At 35.1% G+C, this 16,209-nt stretch overlaps 1 protein-coding gene across 1 annotated transcript; it reads right to left on the bottom strand.

Moving 5' to 3' along the window:
- Positions 1 to 4,876: 4,876 nt before the first annotated feature.
- LOC149013262 (ent-kaurenoic acid oxidase 2-like) lies at positions 4,877 to 8,283 on the bottom strand. Its single transcript, XM_089158876.1, has 8 exons — positions 7,875 to 8,283; positions 6,357 to 6,837; positions 5,982 to 6,251; positions 5,812 to 5,901; positions 5,639 to 5,717; positions 5,450 to 5,556; positions 5,214 to 5,335; positions 4,877 to 5,117 (listed from the first exon to the last, which is right to left on the bottom strand). Exons 1-8 carry the CDS (start codon positions 8,105 to 8,107, stop codon positions 5,015 to 5,017), a joined length of 1,485 nt encoding a protein of 494 aa, XP_089015002.1. The 5' UTR covers positions 8,108 to 8,283; the 3' UTR covers positions 4,877 to 5,014.
- Between the last annotated feature and the right edge of the window lie 7,926 nt (positions 8,284 to 16,209).

Here is a 16,209-nt window from a genome sequence, read left to right as displayed (position 1 = left end):
TTCTAATTAGAAATGACATTTGAATATCTAATAAGATTTTCTTTTCAAAAATTTCTTTTAAACCAAGTTTATAAAAAGAGAAGAGAATAAATGTGAAGAAAAGATGTGAGAGAAATAAGATTTTTTTTCAAAAATTTCCTTTAACCCACGTTTATAAAAAGAGAAGAGAATAAAAAAAAGAAAGATGGAGAGAGAGAGGGAGAAAGATTAGAGTGTTTTAACAGGGACTTTCTATTATTTACTTTTGCCTGGGTTTGTTTTCGGGGAACAAAAAGGGGAAAAAATGAAGGAAATTAACATAAAAAATAAAAACGAATAATAATATAATTTAAAAAATCCGGGGAGCATGGCTCCCGGTCCCCTAGGGAGCCACTGACCATAAATACTTGCTTTTGTGCACCCTCTAATTTGTGCAATTGTCGATCCAGATGACAGTGCGTTGGCATTCGGGATGAACATATTCGATTTGTCGATAGAAAAGGGAGCAGTGCTGCATTTCAATGGGAACTCAACAATGTTGAAGGAAATCCATTAATTATGGTTGAAGTTTGGCCCATTCTCCCCCTCTACTCATGCATGTATTGTTATTGAATGTTGTTTTTATTAGTTTATCGGATTGTGTTGTGTGTGGTGTGGTTAACATATAATAACTCATGGTGCGTGCTAGTGGATGGGGCTGGAGTAGATAGGATGATCATAATATAGTTGGACTAAGAATAGTTATGATAAATGATAAGTTATGAGAAAGTCGTTTAAGGTGGCATGACCATGTTTAATGGAGGCCTGTAAATGCCATGTTTAGCTCCAGATTGAAGGAATTAGAACAGCTAGGGGTAGAACATGCAATAAGAAAAAATATTTATTGAAAAGGATGATGATTACATAGCCCATGTAGCAAATTCTAAGGTTTAAGGTACAAAATGCAGAACAGCATAAACATCAAAAACAGGCGAAGGAAAATAAAAAAAAAAAAAAAAAAAAAAAAAAAAAAAACATTGAGAAGTGCATTCTTGGTACTCCAACCCTCTGGCAAAAATAGCATTCCCCTATCCTCCTCATATGATTCCTCAAAAAATTAGCCATCAGACACTGTTCTAATAGATGTTATTATTCCCTTCACTTACCTTTATCTACATCTGTTCAATATTCATACTTATCTTAAATAATTTCAATTATTTCAAAAGGGAACAGCAGAAACAACAGAGAATTGTATCAAAGAAAACAGAGGACATAGCAGTAACAACTAACAGAGATAACTATGAAAGTTAAAGAAAGAACAGAGCAAGAGATAACTGACTTCTGGAAATAGTTTTTGAAGAAAGTATCAGGATCACTGGACTTGAAAGCTTTGAGGAAAGTCCACATATTGCCAATCAAAGGCCAACCCATATCGCCTGGAGGGAGATTAGGCTGTTTATCACCCAGTTTGAATTCATATAACCAGGCATTAACATTCTTGAGCAATCCACAAAACCCAATAAACCCTCCAATCAGAACTGTCAATCCTACCCAGAGTAACAACTCTCCATCTTTTTCTCTCCTTTTGGCTACTCACTCTGCAAAGTTCAGAATTGCAGACACCTATGACTCAGTTCTCCCTCTATAGCTGTATTTATAGTAGAGGAAGGAGAAGAAGAGCGGGAAGAGAGAGCGACAGAGATTGTGACAGACCAAAGATGAAAACTCGAGATTCAAATCGTGCTCGGTTGTGACTTGTGAGTCTTGTGACCAAGGAACGAAAGTGCATTCCCCTTCGCTCCCAGCGCTTGATTCCTCCAAATTTCGCGATTTTGCTGCCTATATCATTTCGTTTTAAATAAAATAATAAAAATATGTAAAGCATTTATTATGGCGGTGGATATTTCCTGGTGTTCTGCACCTGTATGAATAAATATTAGGGGTTCTCTTGTTTCTTTTGCTTTGGGGTTTTCGTTGATTAATATTAAATGGGTTCATCATTATTCACTTTTTGCATTTGGCGTTTTGTGTAAAGAGGGTTTAAATTTTAAAATATTTATTTCAAGTTTCAAGCGTGAAAGGTGAAACGTAATACGTTATCAATTTCCGCGAGATGCGACTTGCTGTTTCTTCGTTACAACAAATTCTTGAAGCAAAATCCGCTCTGAGTGCAGAGAGAACTTCGGTGGGGCGTGGAGCTAGGTAGAAGAATTTGTTTGTTGACGGTGGATTAGGTTAATCGTGAGCAAAGCAACAAAAGAAGTGAAGAAAATAGCCGGTGATCGAAAGTACGTTAGGGCTTTGGTGCGATCAAACCATTTTTCTCTTCTTCTTGATCGGAATACGGGGTTTCTTCTTGTTCTGCTTCAATCTTCTCGTTTTTCTTTTAGGACTTGGTGCGACTAGAACCATTTCCTTGCACTTCTTTTTATCGGGAAAATTGAAAACACAAAGAGGGTTCTTCGAATCTATTAGGTAAGGAACGGGGGAGATGGAGATGTAATCATTTTTCGTTAGTTATCGCGGCGGGAGAATCGCCTAGATATCACCGCCGGCGAGATAAGCAAACTCGAGATTCAAATCGTGCTCGGTTGAGTCTTTCCATGCTTGTGACACCTGAAATATTGGATACTTAAACAGGTGGTGGCAATTACCAAAAAAAAAAAAAGGATATCAGTTGGTGGCAATTCCGTTAAATCTATAATGGTTCATTAATGAAGCATTGAAGCCTTGGCTGGAAAGGAAATGATCGACAACGCACTTGTTTGGTTACTAAAGAGATTTCAGCCGTTGGATAAGAATCTGAACTGTATCATATGAAATCATATGAATCAAAGTTTGAAAAAATTACATGATTTAGTTATTTATAATTTTTTTTTACAAAAGTAGCACTCAAGGTTTCAATCAACAAAAATAATTACAATTGACTTTAGGTTTATTTTGGCTAATTTTGTAAATGAAAACTCAGTTTTAGTTAGTTTTATTAAATAAAATATTGAGTGACTATTTTTGTGAAGGGACACTTAAAACCAGCTAATCATGTAATTTTCCCTCTAAGTTTTCTAAATGGTTCCAATCTGATGGTTAAGCTATTTTACATTCTAAATGATGTAAGACACCTATTTTCTATTCCCGACAATGTGATCAAAGATTTTCAATTGTAGATATTAAATTTTTTTAAATCCCTTATTGTCATTTTCATTGTTGGCTGATGATGTCTCAAATTTTAGAAGCAGATTCAAATAAATTTGAATTTTATGAATTAATATCGGGGAAAAAACCCTTTACGTGCACATAGATACTAAATAATAGGCTCAAAAAAAATTATAAATTTATTTAAGACGTTTTAAATTTGAAATCATATCAAAAAATTATAAATTTATTTAAGACATTTTAAATTTGAAATCATGTTTTAAATTTCAGCCTATTATTTGTCATTTTTGTGCATTGTTGTGCACAGCTGTGCACAACACATATTTTTTTCCATTACTATCGTATCCATCTTTCTAAATGGTAATATGAAAGAAATTTGATATAAATACAAAGCACCTCATTTTTTGAATTTATATTATCTTTTAATTTGATTCATATCAATCGGCCTGCCCCAGCAAGTTGTGAGATGCCTTATCTTCATTATTCTTTTTGTCTTATCAGTTCTCATCATTGTTTATGTTTTGCCAATCATTACTTCATCCACACAATTACATTATGAATCAATGTAATGTTTTTTATCTGACCAAGAAGAAAGATAGCCAAGGGGTTGCTTGAGCTTCACTTCAGTGCTATGCATTAAATGCACAGCACCGTGAAGCCAATGGTCGAGATCGAAATTTCGATCGTCCATTTCGATTTATGAACACACCAAAATGGACGGTCTAGATCTAAATTTCGGTCGAGATTTCGATCTCGACCGTCAGCTTCACATGCTGCGCATTTAATGCGCAGCAATGAAGTCAACACTAGGGTTGCTTAGTAATGAAACACACAATCTTTGGACCAACACAACGATCTTTACTCATTGGGGCCAAAAAGACATTCAACAATACCCTCTGCAAGAAGATGAGTTGTAAATGTTGTAAGACCAAACTCCCCCCCCCCTCCATCACTCTAAAAAACTTTGATCTTAGAGTCAAACTATCTTTCAACCAAAGACTAAAATCTTAAGAAACATTGAAAAAATTCTGATTTCTTGCGAAGGGGGTACAAACAAGTAAACCTGAAATAATCGTCAACAAAAAGAGCATAATACCAAAACTTCTAAACACTAGCAATATGTGCCTTCCCCAAAGATCGCATGGATGATGGATGGATTAAAACCACGATGTTGTGTTGAAAACTAATAAATCTTTCACCACTGTATCCTAACCGCGATCCCGATCGGCCACCACGACATCCCAAAAGGATGTGTACCAAGAAAAGCTATACCAGGATTATAAGACTCATTACAGACACCAGGGCTTCACAAATCATGGCTCCATAAGAGCGGAATCAATTCTACAAATGTTGGCACCAGAGGTTTGAGTAGAATTCACATCCTCGGTAATTCAAATACAATTCAAATTTAGTTTAAATTGGGTAACCATTGGATTACTTAAATGCCACATGGCACAATCCTATGAGGGAATTGTAGGAAATTGCAGGGAAAGGAATTACAGAGGATGTGAATCCGATACAATGAAGACTGAAGTGAAATCTCATTAGTTAGAATACGATAAATGAGTATATATATATACACTATGCAATACATAGAATGTGATTGCACCATATTGTCCTCAACACAGTCTCTAAGGGTGGCAGCTTTGGTGCTGTAAAAAGTTGTGTTAATCTTTTGGATATGATGGTATTGAACGAGAAGAAATATAAACCAAAAAGAAACTTAGAAAAATTTGAATGAGACATTTCACATAATTAAGCCAAATACAAATTTATTCCTTCTTCCCATTACATGGTCTATATTCTTGCAAGCAACTGCTGGTGATGGTGATGACAATAACAAAAATGCTCAAAGCCTGATTATTTATGGAATAGAAGTACAATATTTGATATGGGTCTCCCTTTAAACTGATGATTTGATCTTCACGATTTTTGCCAGGCAATTGTCCACAGGTCTTGTATGAGGTAAGTACCTCAAAGCAGCTCCTGGGTTTTTCACGTCCAGCCTGCACAGGGACAATTTCATTTAGAAATTAGATACTTGTTTATTATGTTCTGTGATGATGGATTTGAATAATCTCTAGAAAGGGAGGTTCACTCACTCATAGCCGAGGAGAAAATGATGGAGGAAAATCATGATCTCCAGTTTGGCAAGATCATTTCCGGGGCACAGCCTGGCTCCTGCTCCGAAGGGAAGGAAAGTTCCTGGTTTTGGAATGTAATTCTGTGCAATAGCATAATATTACATGTCAGAGTAGAACAATTCACAGGCATGGAAAACTGCATATAGGAACCATATTGATATGAGCATAAACAAAAACATATTTATGTCACTTACATCCCATCTGTTTGGATTGAAACTTCTTGGATTTGGGTAAATCTCAGGATCCAAGTTAACAGTTCTGAACCAGACCAAGACTTTCCATCCCTTGGGTATGTAGTAACCTGAAAATCAGACAACAGTGAGCTACTAGCTATGGTTTATATAGTAAGGGTCAAATAGAAACCACACACAACAGAAACTGACCTCCCAGAGTGAGATCCTTTCTGGCCTCTCGGAAAACCATTAGTGAGATGTTAATGATACGCAGTGTTTCATCAACAATCTGCAAAACCAAGCCTCAAAGTTTACATTTTTGTTCAAAATTGAAATACTTAAATCAATTTTTGTTTAAAATTGAGTTTCTACAAAGTACTTACCTTTCCAAGATAATCCATCTGTCTAAGTTCCCTAAGAGTCAATGAATCCTGGCCTGGTGGTCTGTTCCTCTTGACCTCCTCTTGCTCAGCCTGAAACATTTCAGCAAGTTCAGCTGACCAGAAACAGGTGATCACTCCAGGTTTACAACACCAAAGAATACAAATTTTACCTTGGCTTTCTTGAAGATTTCTGGGTGTTGTTGTAGGAAGAGAGTTGCCCACATTGTGATGTGACCAGAAGATTCATGGCCAGCATTCAAGTACATAAGAAGAACATCAATGATCTCCTCATCAGTCAATTCTGTACCCTTTTCATCTTTCACGTCCAGAAGATTATCCATCATGTCTTTCCTCTTGTTAGGTGAAGGAATGCCAGCGGCTCTCATCTTCCTTCTTTCAGTCACAGCAGACTGGAAAGCAGCTACCAATTTTTTCCGGGCCTGAGACGAAGAGAACCCATATCAGTTCTGATAATGTAAGGGATAATTTAATTGTGTGAAAGAAGAATACTGCCAGTACCAGTAGATAAGTTTGTAAGGTCTCACCTTGAATGCTTTGTGAAATGCAAATCCTGGCAAGTTGATGGCCATGGCTCTGACTCCATAGTTGAGATCTGTGTATTCCTTCTCCAGAGATGTCAGTAATTTTTCATCCTCACAAGAGAGGAAAATGTACATGATGATTCTGAAAGTGAACCTTCTGAGCTCTGTCAGGAACTCAATTTCACCCATCTGAGACCATTTATCCAGTGTGGTTATCGCAGTTGCTTCAATAAACTTCATGTAAACAGACAATGCTTCATGGCCGTTGACTGGGGCTGCAGTTAGTTTCCTGAGACGCCTGTGCTCTTCATCAGAGATGCCAATGAAGGATTTCCTCCCAATCAATTCCATTGTGGATTTAGGCCAACCAGCTCCAAAATTCTCATCATCCATCAGCACTATTTTTGCAGGTTCAGGTGCTGTAACCAACACACATGGGCTTCCAAACATGTAGGCTCTGAAAACTCCTGGCAATCGACCAAATCTGCAATTTTCGGTGGGAACCCATCAAAAGTTTTGACTAGGATTGATACAGAAACATTAAAATCAAGTGCTTCTGTTGTGCTCTGAAAGCTCTCTTTCAAGAAATTAAAGTGGAAAGTTGAGATACTAGATAAACATAATGCTGGGACCTCTTGGGCTTCTGGGTGACAGTCATCCATTTTAACGGGCCTAGCCCAAAATCCAAATTAAATCCAAAAGAAAAGGACCCAAAGTAAATGAAACCCAATCAAACCAATTCAACTGAAGCAGTCACTTTTATAGATTTGACAATTCCAACACCAACACCGTGTCTTTGTTGGATATAAACAACAGAATACTTTGGTTTTCTTCCCCTTCATCATTGATGGATTGTGCCTTCACTTTAAGATAGTGGAAAACCCACAACACAGTATTCCAAAGTAGCCCAAAATTTATAATAGAACAATAGAATACATGCAATGAGAGAGAGAGAGAGAGAGAGAGAGAGAGAGAGAGAGAGAGAGAGAGAGAGAGAGAGAGAGAGTATTTATTAAAAGGGATCATGATTACATCATAGCCCATGTAGCAAATTCAAAGGTTTAAGGTGCAACCCAAGACAGGAATAAAGTATTTATTGAAAGGGATCATGATTACATCATAGCCCATGTAGCAAATTCAAAGGTTTAAGGTACAACCCAAGACAGAATAAACATGAAAACAGGGGAAGCAAATAAAAAATGGCATTGAGAATGAGTAAAGAAGTGCACTCTTGGAACTCTACCTCTGGCAAGAATAGCATTCCCCCACCCTCTTCCTATGATTTCTCAAAATATTAATTAACAGACACTGTTCTAATAGATATTATCATTCCCTACACTCACCTTTTATCTACATGTCTTCTTCTTCCTCATTCATACTTATCTCAAACATTCTCAATTATTTCAGAAGGGAACAGCAGAAACAACAGAGAACTCTTATCCAAGAAAACAGAAAAGAAAAAAGAAACTAACAAAGAGAAGTGCGAAAGTTAAAGAAAGAACAGAGGAAGAGATTACTGACTTCTGGAAATAGCTTGTGAAGAAGGTATCAGGATCACTGGATTTGAAAGCTTTGAGGAAAGTCCACATATTACCCATCAAAGGCCAACCCAAATCGCCTGGAGGGAGATTAGCCCGTTTATCACCCAATTTGGATTCATATAACCAGGCATTAACATTCTTGAGCAATCCGCAGAACCCTATAAACCCTCCAATCAGAACTGTCAATCCCACCCAGAGTAACCCACTTTCCATCTTTTCTCTCCTTTTGGCTCCTCACTCTGAAAAGTGCAGAACTGCTCAGACTCCCAAGTCTCAAGGCTCTCTCTTTAGCTGTATTTATAGCAGAGAAAGGAGGAGAAAGCGTAGAGAGAGAAAGAGAGAGATACTCTGACAGACCCAAAGATGAAAATTTCAGATTCAAATCTTGCTAAATTGTAAAAGACACCAGAAATGGATACGTAAATCAGGGTAGTGAAAATTTTGGTAAATCATTAATGGGTCATTAATGGAGTCTACACCGGATGGAAATGATCCATAACGCACTTGGGTAGTTAAAGATTCAACGGTTGGATAAGCATCTGAACGGCATCTCAAGAAGTCTAATGCATCCAAGGATTCTAAATGATTCGAATCCGACGGTTGAGAGACAAATAAACTACCTATTTTTTTTGTTTTGCATAGAAATCTACGTAATTTTAGTGTGTTTGTCCTTATATTGGAAAGCTTTTATGATTTTTTTCCCTTTTATGAAAATTACAATTCAACATCCACACATGGTTTACATGCGTTCATGCCTAGCCACATAATCTCGATTTGTTTTTAGAAAATATCATCTGAATTCATGAAAATATAAATCTATATAAAGTGAGAGTCCCATTTTTAGAAACAAATCATATTCATCGAATGTCCACAAACGCATGAGAGGAATTAAGTGAAATCCACTAGAAGTGGGTCTATACGGTGTATCCATATAAATACTCTATGTGAATTCACGTATGGAAAGATTTGTTGTATCAAGATAGGTTAGATACACTGGTTCTAGCAGTGTAGCATGAGTTGAACAGTGTTAAATGGAGTGTGAGATTATTTTGGAAAGGACAGCTAAATTATGTCAGTACAGGAGGAACAGATAAAGGAAATAATATTGAAACACTATTATTTGGGTTAAAGAACGGAATAGACCAAGCACAAATTTTCAATATTCGTCTATTTGAGATCTGGTGCAATGAAAAAGAAGTGTCCGACTTACTTTTGCCACTGAAACACAAAACTTGGCCAATAACTTATGTCCCGATTTTGGTATACCTAACTTTTTATATTAAAGATATTAATCTTAACAGGTTTAGTCATATCACACTTCAGCAATGGTTCACCTATTTAGCGTCAAAATCTTCGGTAGAATACGAGAAAACATTGAATGTACTCGATACTTTTATTCTTTGTATTTACTATCTTAAGTAATTATATATATATATATATATATATATATATATATATATATAAAAATAAAAAAAGACAGCAGTTTTTTTCTTGTTCTATTTTAGATGTAATCAATTTATTTCAAACAAAACAAAAATCCATTATTTAAGGTCATCTTGTTGCAATTCCTAATATCCAAAACTTTCGTGAATACAGATAAAATTTTCCTTTTGTCTATCTTTTGTCAGGCACACATTTTATAGGTTGATAGCATAAATTTAAAGGATGAATGAATGGTACAATAGAGCACTTGTGATACTAAAAGATAAACTTACATGGATTGGATTTTTTAAAGACACAGATGAACATAATCTTTTGATCATAACTTTTGCATGAACGATAATACTTGAAATTCTCATAAGGTATGAAATACTTATGATAATACAAAAATTATTTAAAGTTTTTTTGTTAAATAATAATAATAATAATAATAATAATAATAATAATAATAATAATAATAATAATAATAATAATAATAATAATAATAATAATAATAATAACCTTGTAGATAATCATTTCAATTTACTAATTAATTAAATTTTCATTTATCAGAAAAAACACATTATACAGATTAAAGAATCAATCTCTTGAGATTTCAGAAAATGTAAACGATTTCATCCCATTAAATGTTTAGCAATGAAAGAGGCAATTTGAATCTATATCTCAGGCATGTATAAAGAATTTTCTCCAATTCCAAAAGATTTACACCAAGGGTTTTAAAATTAGCAAATAAAAGACATGGCTATGATGGCAACACTTATTGTTGTACACTTATAAGAGTCATTTATATTTTGACCAAATGAATCTTTAGAAGATATAATTACTATATGTCAAATTTCAAAGTTTCATTCAATTACATGACTTCCTAGGTTTAAAGTTATTTATTCTCGATGTTAGACATTTTATTGAAAAACATAAGAATCTATCTGAGGCTAAATAGGCATCCGAAATAGGTCAGTCAAATAAGGATCACAATGACAAATGACCGACAAAAGATCTGCTATGGCACACTTACCACCATATCACGACAACAATTACAAGAAAAGTTGAGAAAGGAGGGTTGAACTCTTCATATTTCTTAGATTGACCATAGACTAGATTATCTAACCTAGTTGTCTTTAGCTGAAATTTAAAATATGAGAAAAGAATATTACACTATACATTATCACACAAAAAAAAAAAAAAAAAAGCATTATTTAAATAACCAAATGATATATATTTGAGTTTGTTTGGATGAAACTCCTAATTAAGCTTGTCAAACTAGAAAAGGTTGTTCATTTTAAAACCCTGAGCTCATGTTTACACCTTTGCAGTGATAGAAAACTCTCATCTTTTGAATAAGTTGAGTTAGCAGAAGATGCATTTAAGAAGACTGTAGTGGTGATATCACTAACTGGGTTTCCTTATTCTTTGTATTCTGGATTGCTAGTTTCTGCTCTATAAAAGATGGTTGCTTTCAGAAATTCTAGGTTTTGAGGGGGAAAAGTTTGTCGTTTGTCTGACCTTTCAGGCTTGACTGACTCAATATATTGAAGGGGTTGAGCCCCAGAATCCAAGTTTCACTGGAGAACAAAAACATCAACTTCCTCAGAGTGGAATTTTAGTGTGAGAAGAGCTGGTTGAAAAGCCTTAGTTTTAGCTCCACTAAGAGTGGTTGTGAAGTCAGCTTAAGCTGCTACTTACTTCACTGGTGAACTTGTAGGACCCATGTCGCCCTATGATTTGAACTCTTCTCTTTTATCTTCAACAAACCACATTTTAGACTGGTTTTGCATGCTACGCAATCTCCCTGTTATAGTCAAAATACTTTCTTTCATTCTTCCTTCGTCAGGAAGTCTGTATACATCTTGATAATTTCGTCATTAACTTTGATTGCTCAACCTTAATAACATTGCTAATGCCATTATGGGTTGTTTAGTTGAGAAGATCAACACTTCTTAGTAAACAAGTTGTAGATTTAATTTTGTCTGATGTTCTATTATGCAATACCCTCATTCCTAATGTATAAAAAAAATCGCATGTTCGAGGGGTTAAAAAAAGACAACTTCGCTTAACCATATGCGAGCCTTCATTGACTAGGTAACCTAGCTTGTTCTAGCCCAATCTGACCCTTTGGAGCCAAGTTAGGTCAAGTTTGAACTAAAGTAACCTAGCTTGTTCTAGCCCAATCTAACCCTTGCTTCAGTCCTGCGCATTACTGCTGTCAAGTAAAATAATTTCGACTGCTGGATCAAAATCTAGACTGAAATTTTAGGCCCCTCTAGAGTCCAAAAGAAGTCTGTATCCGAAAGACATAGAACACTAAAATAATGGATCCACTTGATCCCTTTGCAATCCAGAAGAAATCTGAAAGTTTCAGATGGGATTCTCCAGAGCCCCATAGGGTGAGTGCACAAAGCAACAAACGAAAGACAAGCTACACCATCGAAATCAATCAGTCATGACTCTGTGTTTGAGACAGTGACGAAGGAGTTGTAAGTGGTAACACAACAAACAAAACAAGCTAAATGGATAACGAACGAACGAACGGATTCAGAACAGAAAAGAGATGAGACTTGAGAGAATCATCTGCGGTTTTGGGGGAGAAATATATAACTGTTTATGATGCTTTTCAGTTTTGAGTGTTTGATTGATTGATAAAGAGAGGCATCTCGAAGTCGCAGAAGGTCTTGTGGCCCAACTGCCCAAGGCAACGCACCATGCTCATGTTCCCTAAAGCAGCTACACCAATATGATGTCTCAATTTTGGTGTATTAAAAATAAATGTTTTACAGAAAGTATTTCTTTCAAATAAACTTTATTTATTCTTTATCCTAAGGGCAATTATTATCAATTTACTTTTTTTAAATAAGCACATTTTGTACTAATTAATGAGCCCCATATGATCACATATTCACATGGATGTTTGCTACAAATCCCCTCTATACTTATTAGGAGTGTTGATTTACAACATGACTTGAGTTGAGAATCCAAAGAATGTGAAAATCATTGATAGCAAGAATTGAGACAAAGATAAAATATAAAAAAAGAGACAGATTATAGATAAGTTAAACATGAAAAAAATGGCGAATGTATGAGGATCTATAAGTAGACCTTTAAATGGATAGTCGAAATCTGCCTCAGTATCCGCATCTTGAATTTTTCTTATCAGAAAATATCCTTATCCGTTTGCTAACCAACTGGATTCGGATTTGGATAATTGTTTATCGGATCGGATAATATCCGGATAAAATAAAGTATTCAACATGTTTTTCTCTAAAAAATGGATGATAATCGGATTCGGATACTAGTAATCGAAAATCGGAAATTATCCAGTTAAAGTAAAGTATTAAACAATTTTCTCTAAAAACTGGACTAATAATTGGATTCGGATACCGCTAATCGGAAATAAAAAAATTATAAAAAAATGACAAGAGAAGAGGTGAGAACCGTGTTAAGTAATTGAAGCTTATCACACTATTGCAACGCCTAACCAGGGTCTAGAGCTTATCTTCTCATCCTCTCCCCCTCCTCACCCCTATCAAGAAAACAAAACAAAAACACACTAATGAGATAAGATTTCACATCGAAGGCTATGTCCACGGTCAAACATCTGTGATCGATGTTTCTTTATGATGAAAAAGATAACCACTAATATAATTTAGTTGTTTGTCTCTAATTCCAATCTTATTAAGAAACTCCAAATATTTACAAGTAAAAATCCATATCTTAAGAGAAATTTATCAAATCCATTTCCTTGTAAGAAATGGACCATCTATTTTCTTGCTGATGTGTGATAAGTGTTTCAACATCACATCAAATAGTGAAAATCCATTTACCTTAAGAGGATCGGAAAAGAACCAAAATACCACTATATTTAAGACACCCGAGAAAAAAAATACAGAAATTCCAAATAACTTTTTTTTTTCTTGGGTAAGCAGAATTTTCAAATAGCTAGAGTCCAAAGTCAATCATTTCCAAGAATTCAAAATTCTAACCAAGAGTTGATTGCCCAGCAAGCAATAGTCAAAGTCAAAATCAAAATCAATTATCCAGACATGTTTAAGCCCCAGCAAACAAATCCATTAGTATCTTCAGGCAATGAAAGTTAACTTTCTCCTCTGAACATGTGGGTCCTAACCTTATTACATACAAACAATGAATCCTCACAAGCAAAATTTAATTAATTTCTATGCATTGATTGGTCGGTTTTGGCAGAGATTCAAGCCATACCATGCTAGGTAATTAGGTAGAATGTCCATTCATGTCTATGAACAACAACTCCACCCTGAAACAAATATGGGAGATACTTCACCAACATAGAATATTCACTTTTGACTAACATACTAGTGTGTTCCACGTGATTCCCTTAGGTAAACAAACCCTAATGTTTCCATGATTTGGTAGTTAAAAGGACACATTTCTTTTCACTTTTATGAGAGCTGACAACCAAGTGCAAAATTTTTGTTCTTGCTTGTTTTGTTTTTCTGCTTTCTCAATTAAAAATTTACATCAGAATACAAGGTCATCTGAAGGCATGCACTGGTTCCTTCCCAGAATTATCACCACCCCCTGTTTTATCATTTATGTGCTTTCTCCTGATACAAGGCAAGGCAGGACAAAATGAGGTTTTGTTCTCGTGGTGCAGAACAACTGAAGTAATTTATGTTTTTGTCTTTCTAACTGCTGTACACATCCACTTGAGAGATCTGAACAAGTTGGTCCTGAATTGCTGCTTTATTAAAGCTCAAAATCCACGGGGTTCATAAACCTCTATTCAGTCATGGATGTCACATTGTTAAGTTTATATGGAAAACAAAACAGAGAAAACTATCAAGATGATTATTTCTTAAGCTAAAAAAAATGTAGATCAGATACACCATAAGCCAACTATCCAAAAGTAAACTTAAAAAACTACAAAACAATGACAGTGGTGACCAAAGTATAAGAGACCATATATATAAACCTGAGAAACATATGGGAACAACAGATAAAAAGAATTGTAGAACATGGGCAGCCTTCTCTGTACCATGTATTCATGTATCATCCGATTATCCTTTGACTGATTCTTATAAGAAACCAGGGTGTAAGCTGCCTGACATGAAAAGTGGGGTGCTAAAATGATTGGTAGCAAATCTAACTCTGCTTGACGCATTAATTTGTTCTCCTTCCCTGTTAAAAAAAAAAATTTGCAAAAAGAAAAAACCTGGTTCAAGAATTCAAATGCCAACGTTCCACAGTGATAACTCTATGAAAAAAGAGTTAATTATAGTCATTTTATACTTGAGATAGCTTGATCCAAGAGTATCGATCTTCTTTTTGTTTTAGTGTTAATTTTCATTAAATTTCGTTTTAGTGAATCTTAGTGTTTTAAATTTTGTAAAGGTCTTTTATGTCGTTCATGCATGAATTTCTCTTGAATTAATGGATGGAATTGATCAACGCTATTTTTCTTGGCCTTACAGGAAAAGAATCATAAATGAAGATAAGACATGAAATATAGAAGATGAACAAAGAATATGTCTTCTCAACTTGCTGTAAAGATGTTGTAGCATTACGTAGCAAAATTTTCCCAGATTGAACACACGTGGTATCACCTAGTGAAATGATTGAAAATGACTAAGTAATTAGACATTCTTCTTGTCACTATATGAAGGATCTCAAACCTTGATATCAAAAGGAAAGATTCTAATCCTACAATCCACTTTTACCCTATCACTTTGGGGGGAAAGTTAGGGAAAATAAGGAGGCTAGGGGCTGCAAACGTGAGGAGGAAAGAGAAGAACAAGAAAGGGATGAACCAAGAAGAAGCTCGTGCATGAGGAAAACCTATTGAAGATAGGAAGCTAGAGCACTGTGGAAGCATTCTCCTAGTTGTCTATTTGGTTTTATAGTTCTTACTTTTTCATATTCTAACTGAACTTTGTTAATGGCTGAATTTATTTCTCTTTGTTTGAAGTTTAATATGAGCTAATTTTCAGGGGAGGGGAAATTGATTCCCAACATTCATACCACTTATTATAGTTCATTCTATTGCATATTTTCCATGTAGGATATCTAGTTTAATTTACCTGTCCTTTATTTATTTAGTTCATTAATCACAAAGTAATTTTGTTAATCTTGTTTAAATTAGCCTTTCTTTTACATTGATAGTTAACAATAAAATTCTCTGTGGGATCGATACTCTACTTATTATTTATTACTTGAGCGGCATGTGTGCACTTGCATAGCATTTTAGAATCCAAGCAAACACACAACGTACACCTCACAAGTAAGCATTCCTCAAGAAGACAGTCGCCAACACTTTTTGAAATGCTAGCATAATAGAGCAATAAAAAAGAAACCAACATTATCATCCAAATCTAGCAACAATTTTTGAGAGTCTGACCACATAAGTTAACAAAGAAATTAGCTAAAGAATATGAAATGGTTTCAGCAGTAAAATATGTTAGAGGTCTCCATTGAGATAAGACCACAACCAGATAGATTTCCTCCTTTCAGCTCCTACACCAAAACCTGACAGATTCTTTCAAGATCACTAGAAACCAATTTGGACATGTTCTATATGTAAATGATAGATGTTTTTTTCTTCTTCTTTTCCCAGTCCTTATATTCTGGGTTCATGTCTTTACTAATGCCTTCCCAACCACGCAAGAACTAAGTGAGTTCTCAAACCTGCTTAGACATAAATCCAGGGCCACATGACCAGAAAAAGAAAAGAAAAAAGACTTATGAAGATGATCTGGCAGACAACATCAGATATAAATGGTTACCTTCATTAGTTCTTCACATCGCCTTGCAGGTTGATATTCGTAAGGACTTGTCTCTAGTTAGTTGGATACCTCCAATTGAGAAGAGATGATTCCCAAGAATTGATTGGCTTGTTAGATTGATGG

Source organism: Hakea prostrata, chromosome 6, assembly GCF_041222555.1.
Source record: "Hakea prostrata isolate BN-2017 chromosome 6, UWA_Hpros_2, whole genome shotgun sequence".
Classification (NCBI taxonomy): domain Eukaryota; kingdom Viridiplantae; phylum Streptophyta; class Magnoliopsida; order Proteales; family Proteaceae; genus Hakea; species Hakea prostrata.
Note: the sequence above shows the minus strand (reverse complement) of the source record. Positions and strands in the feature narration are given on the sequence as shown.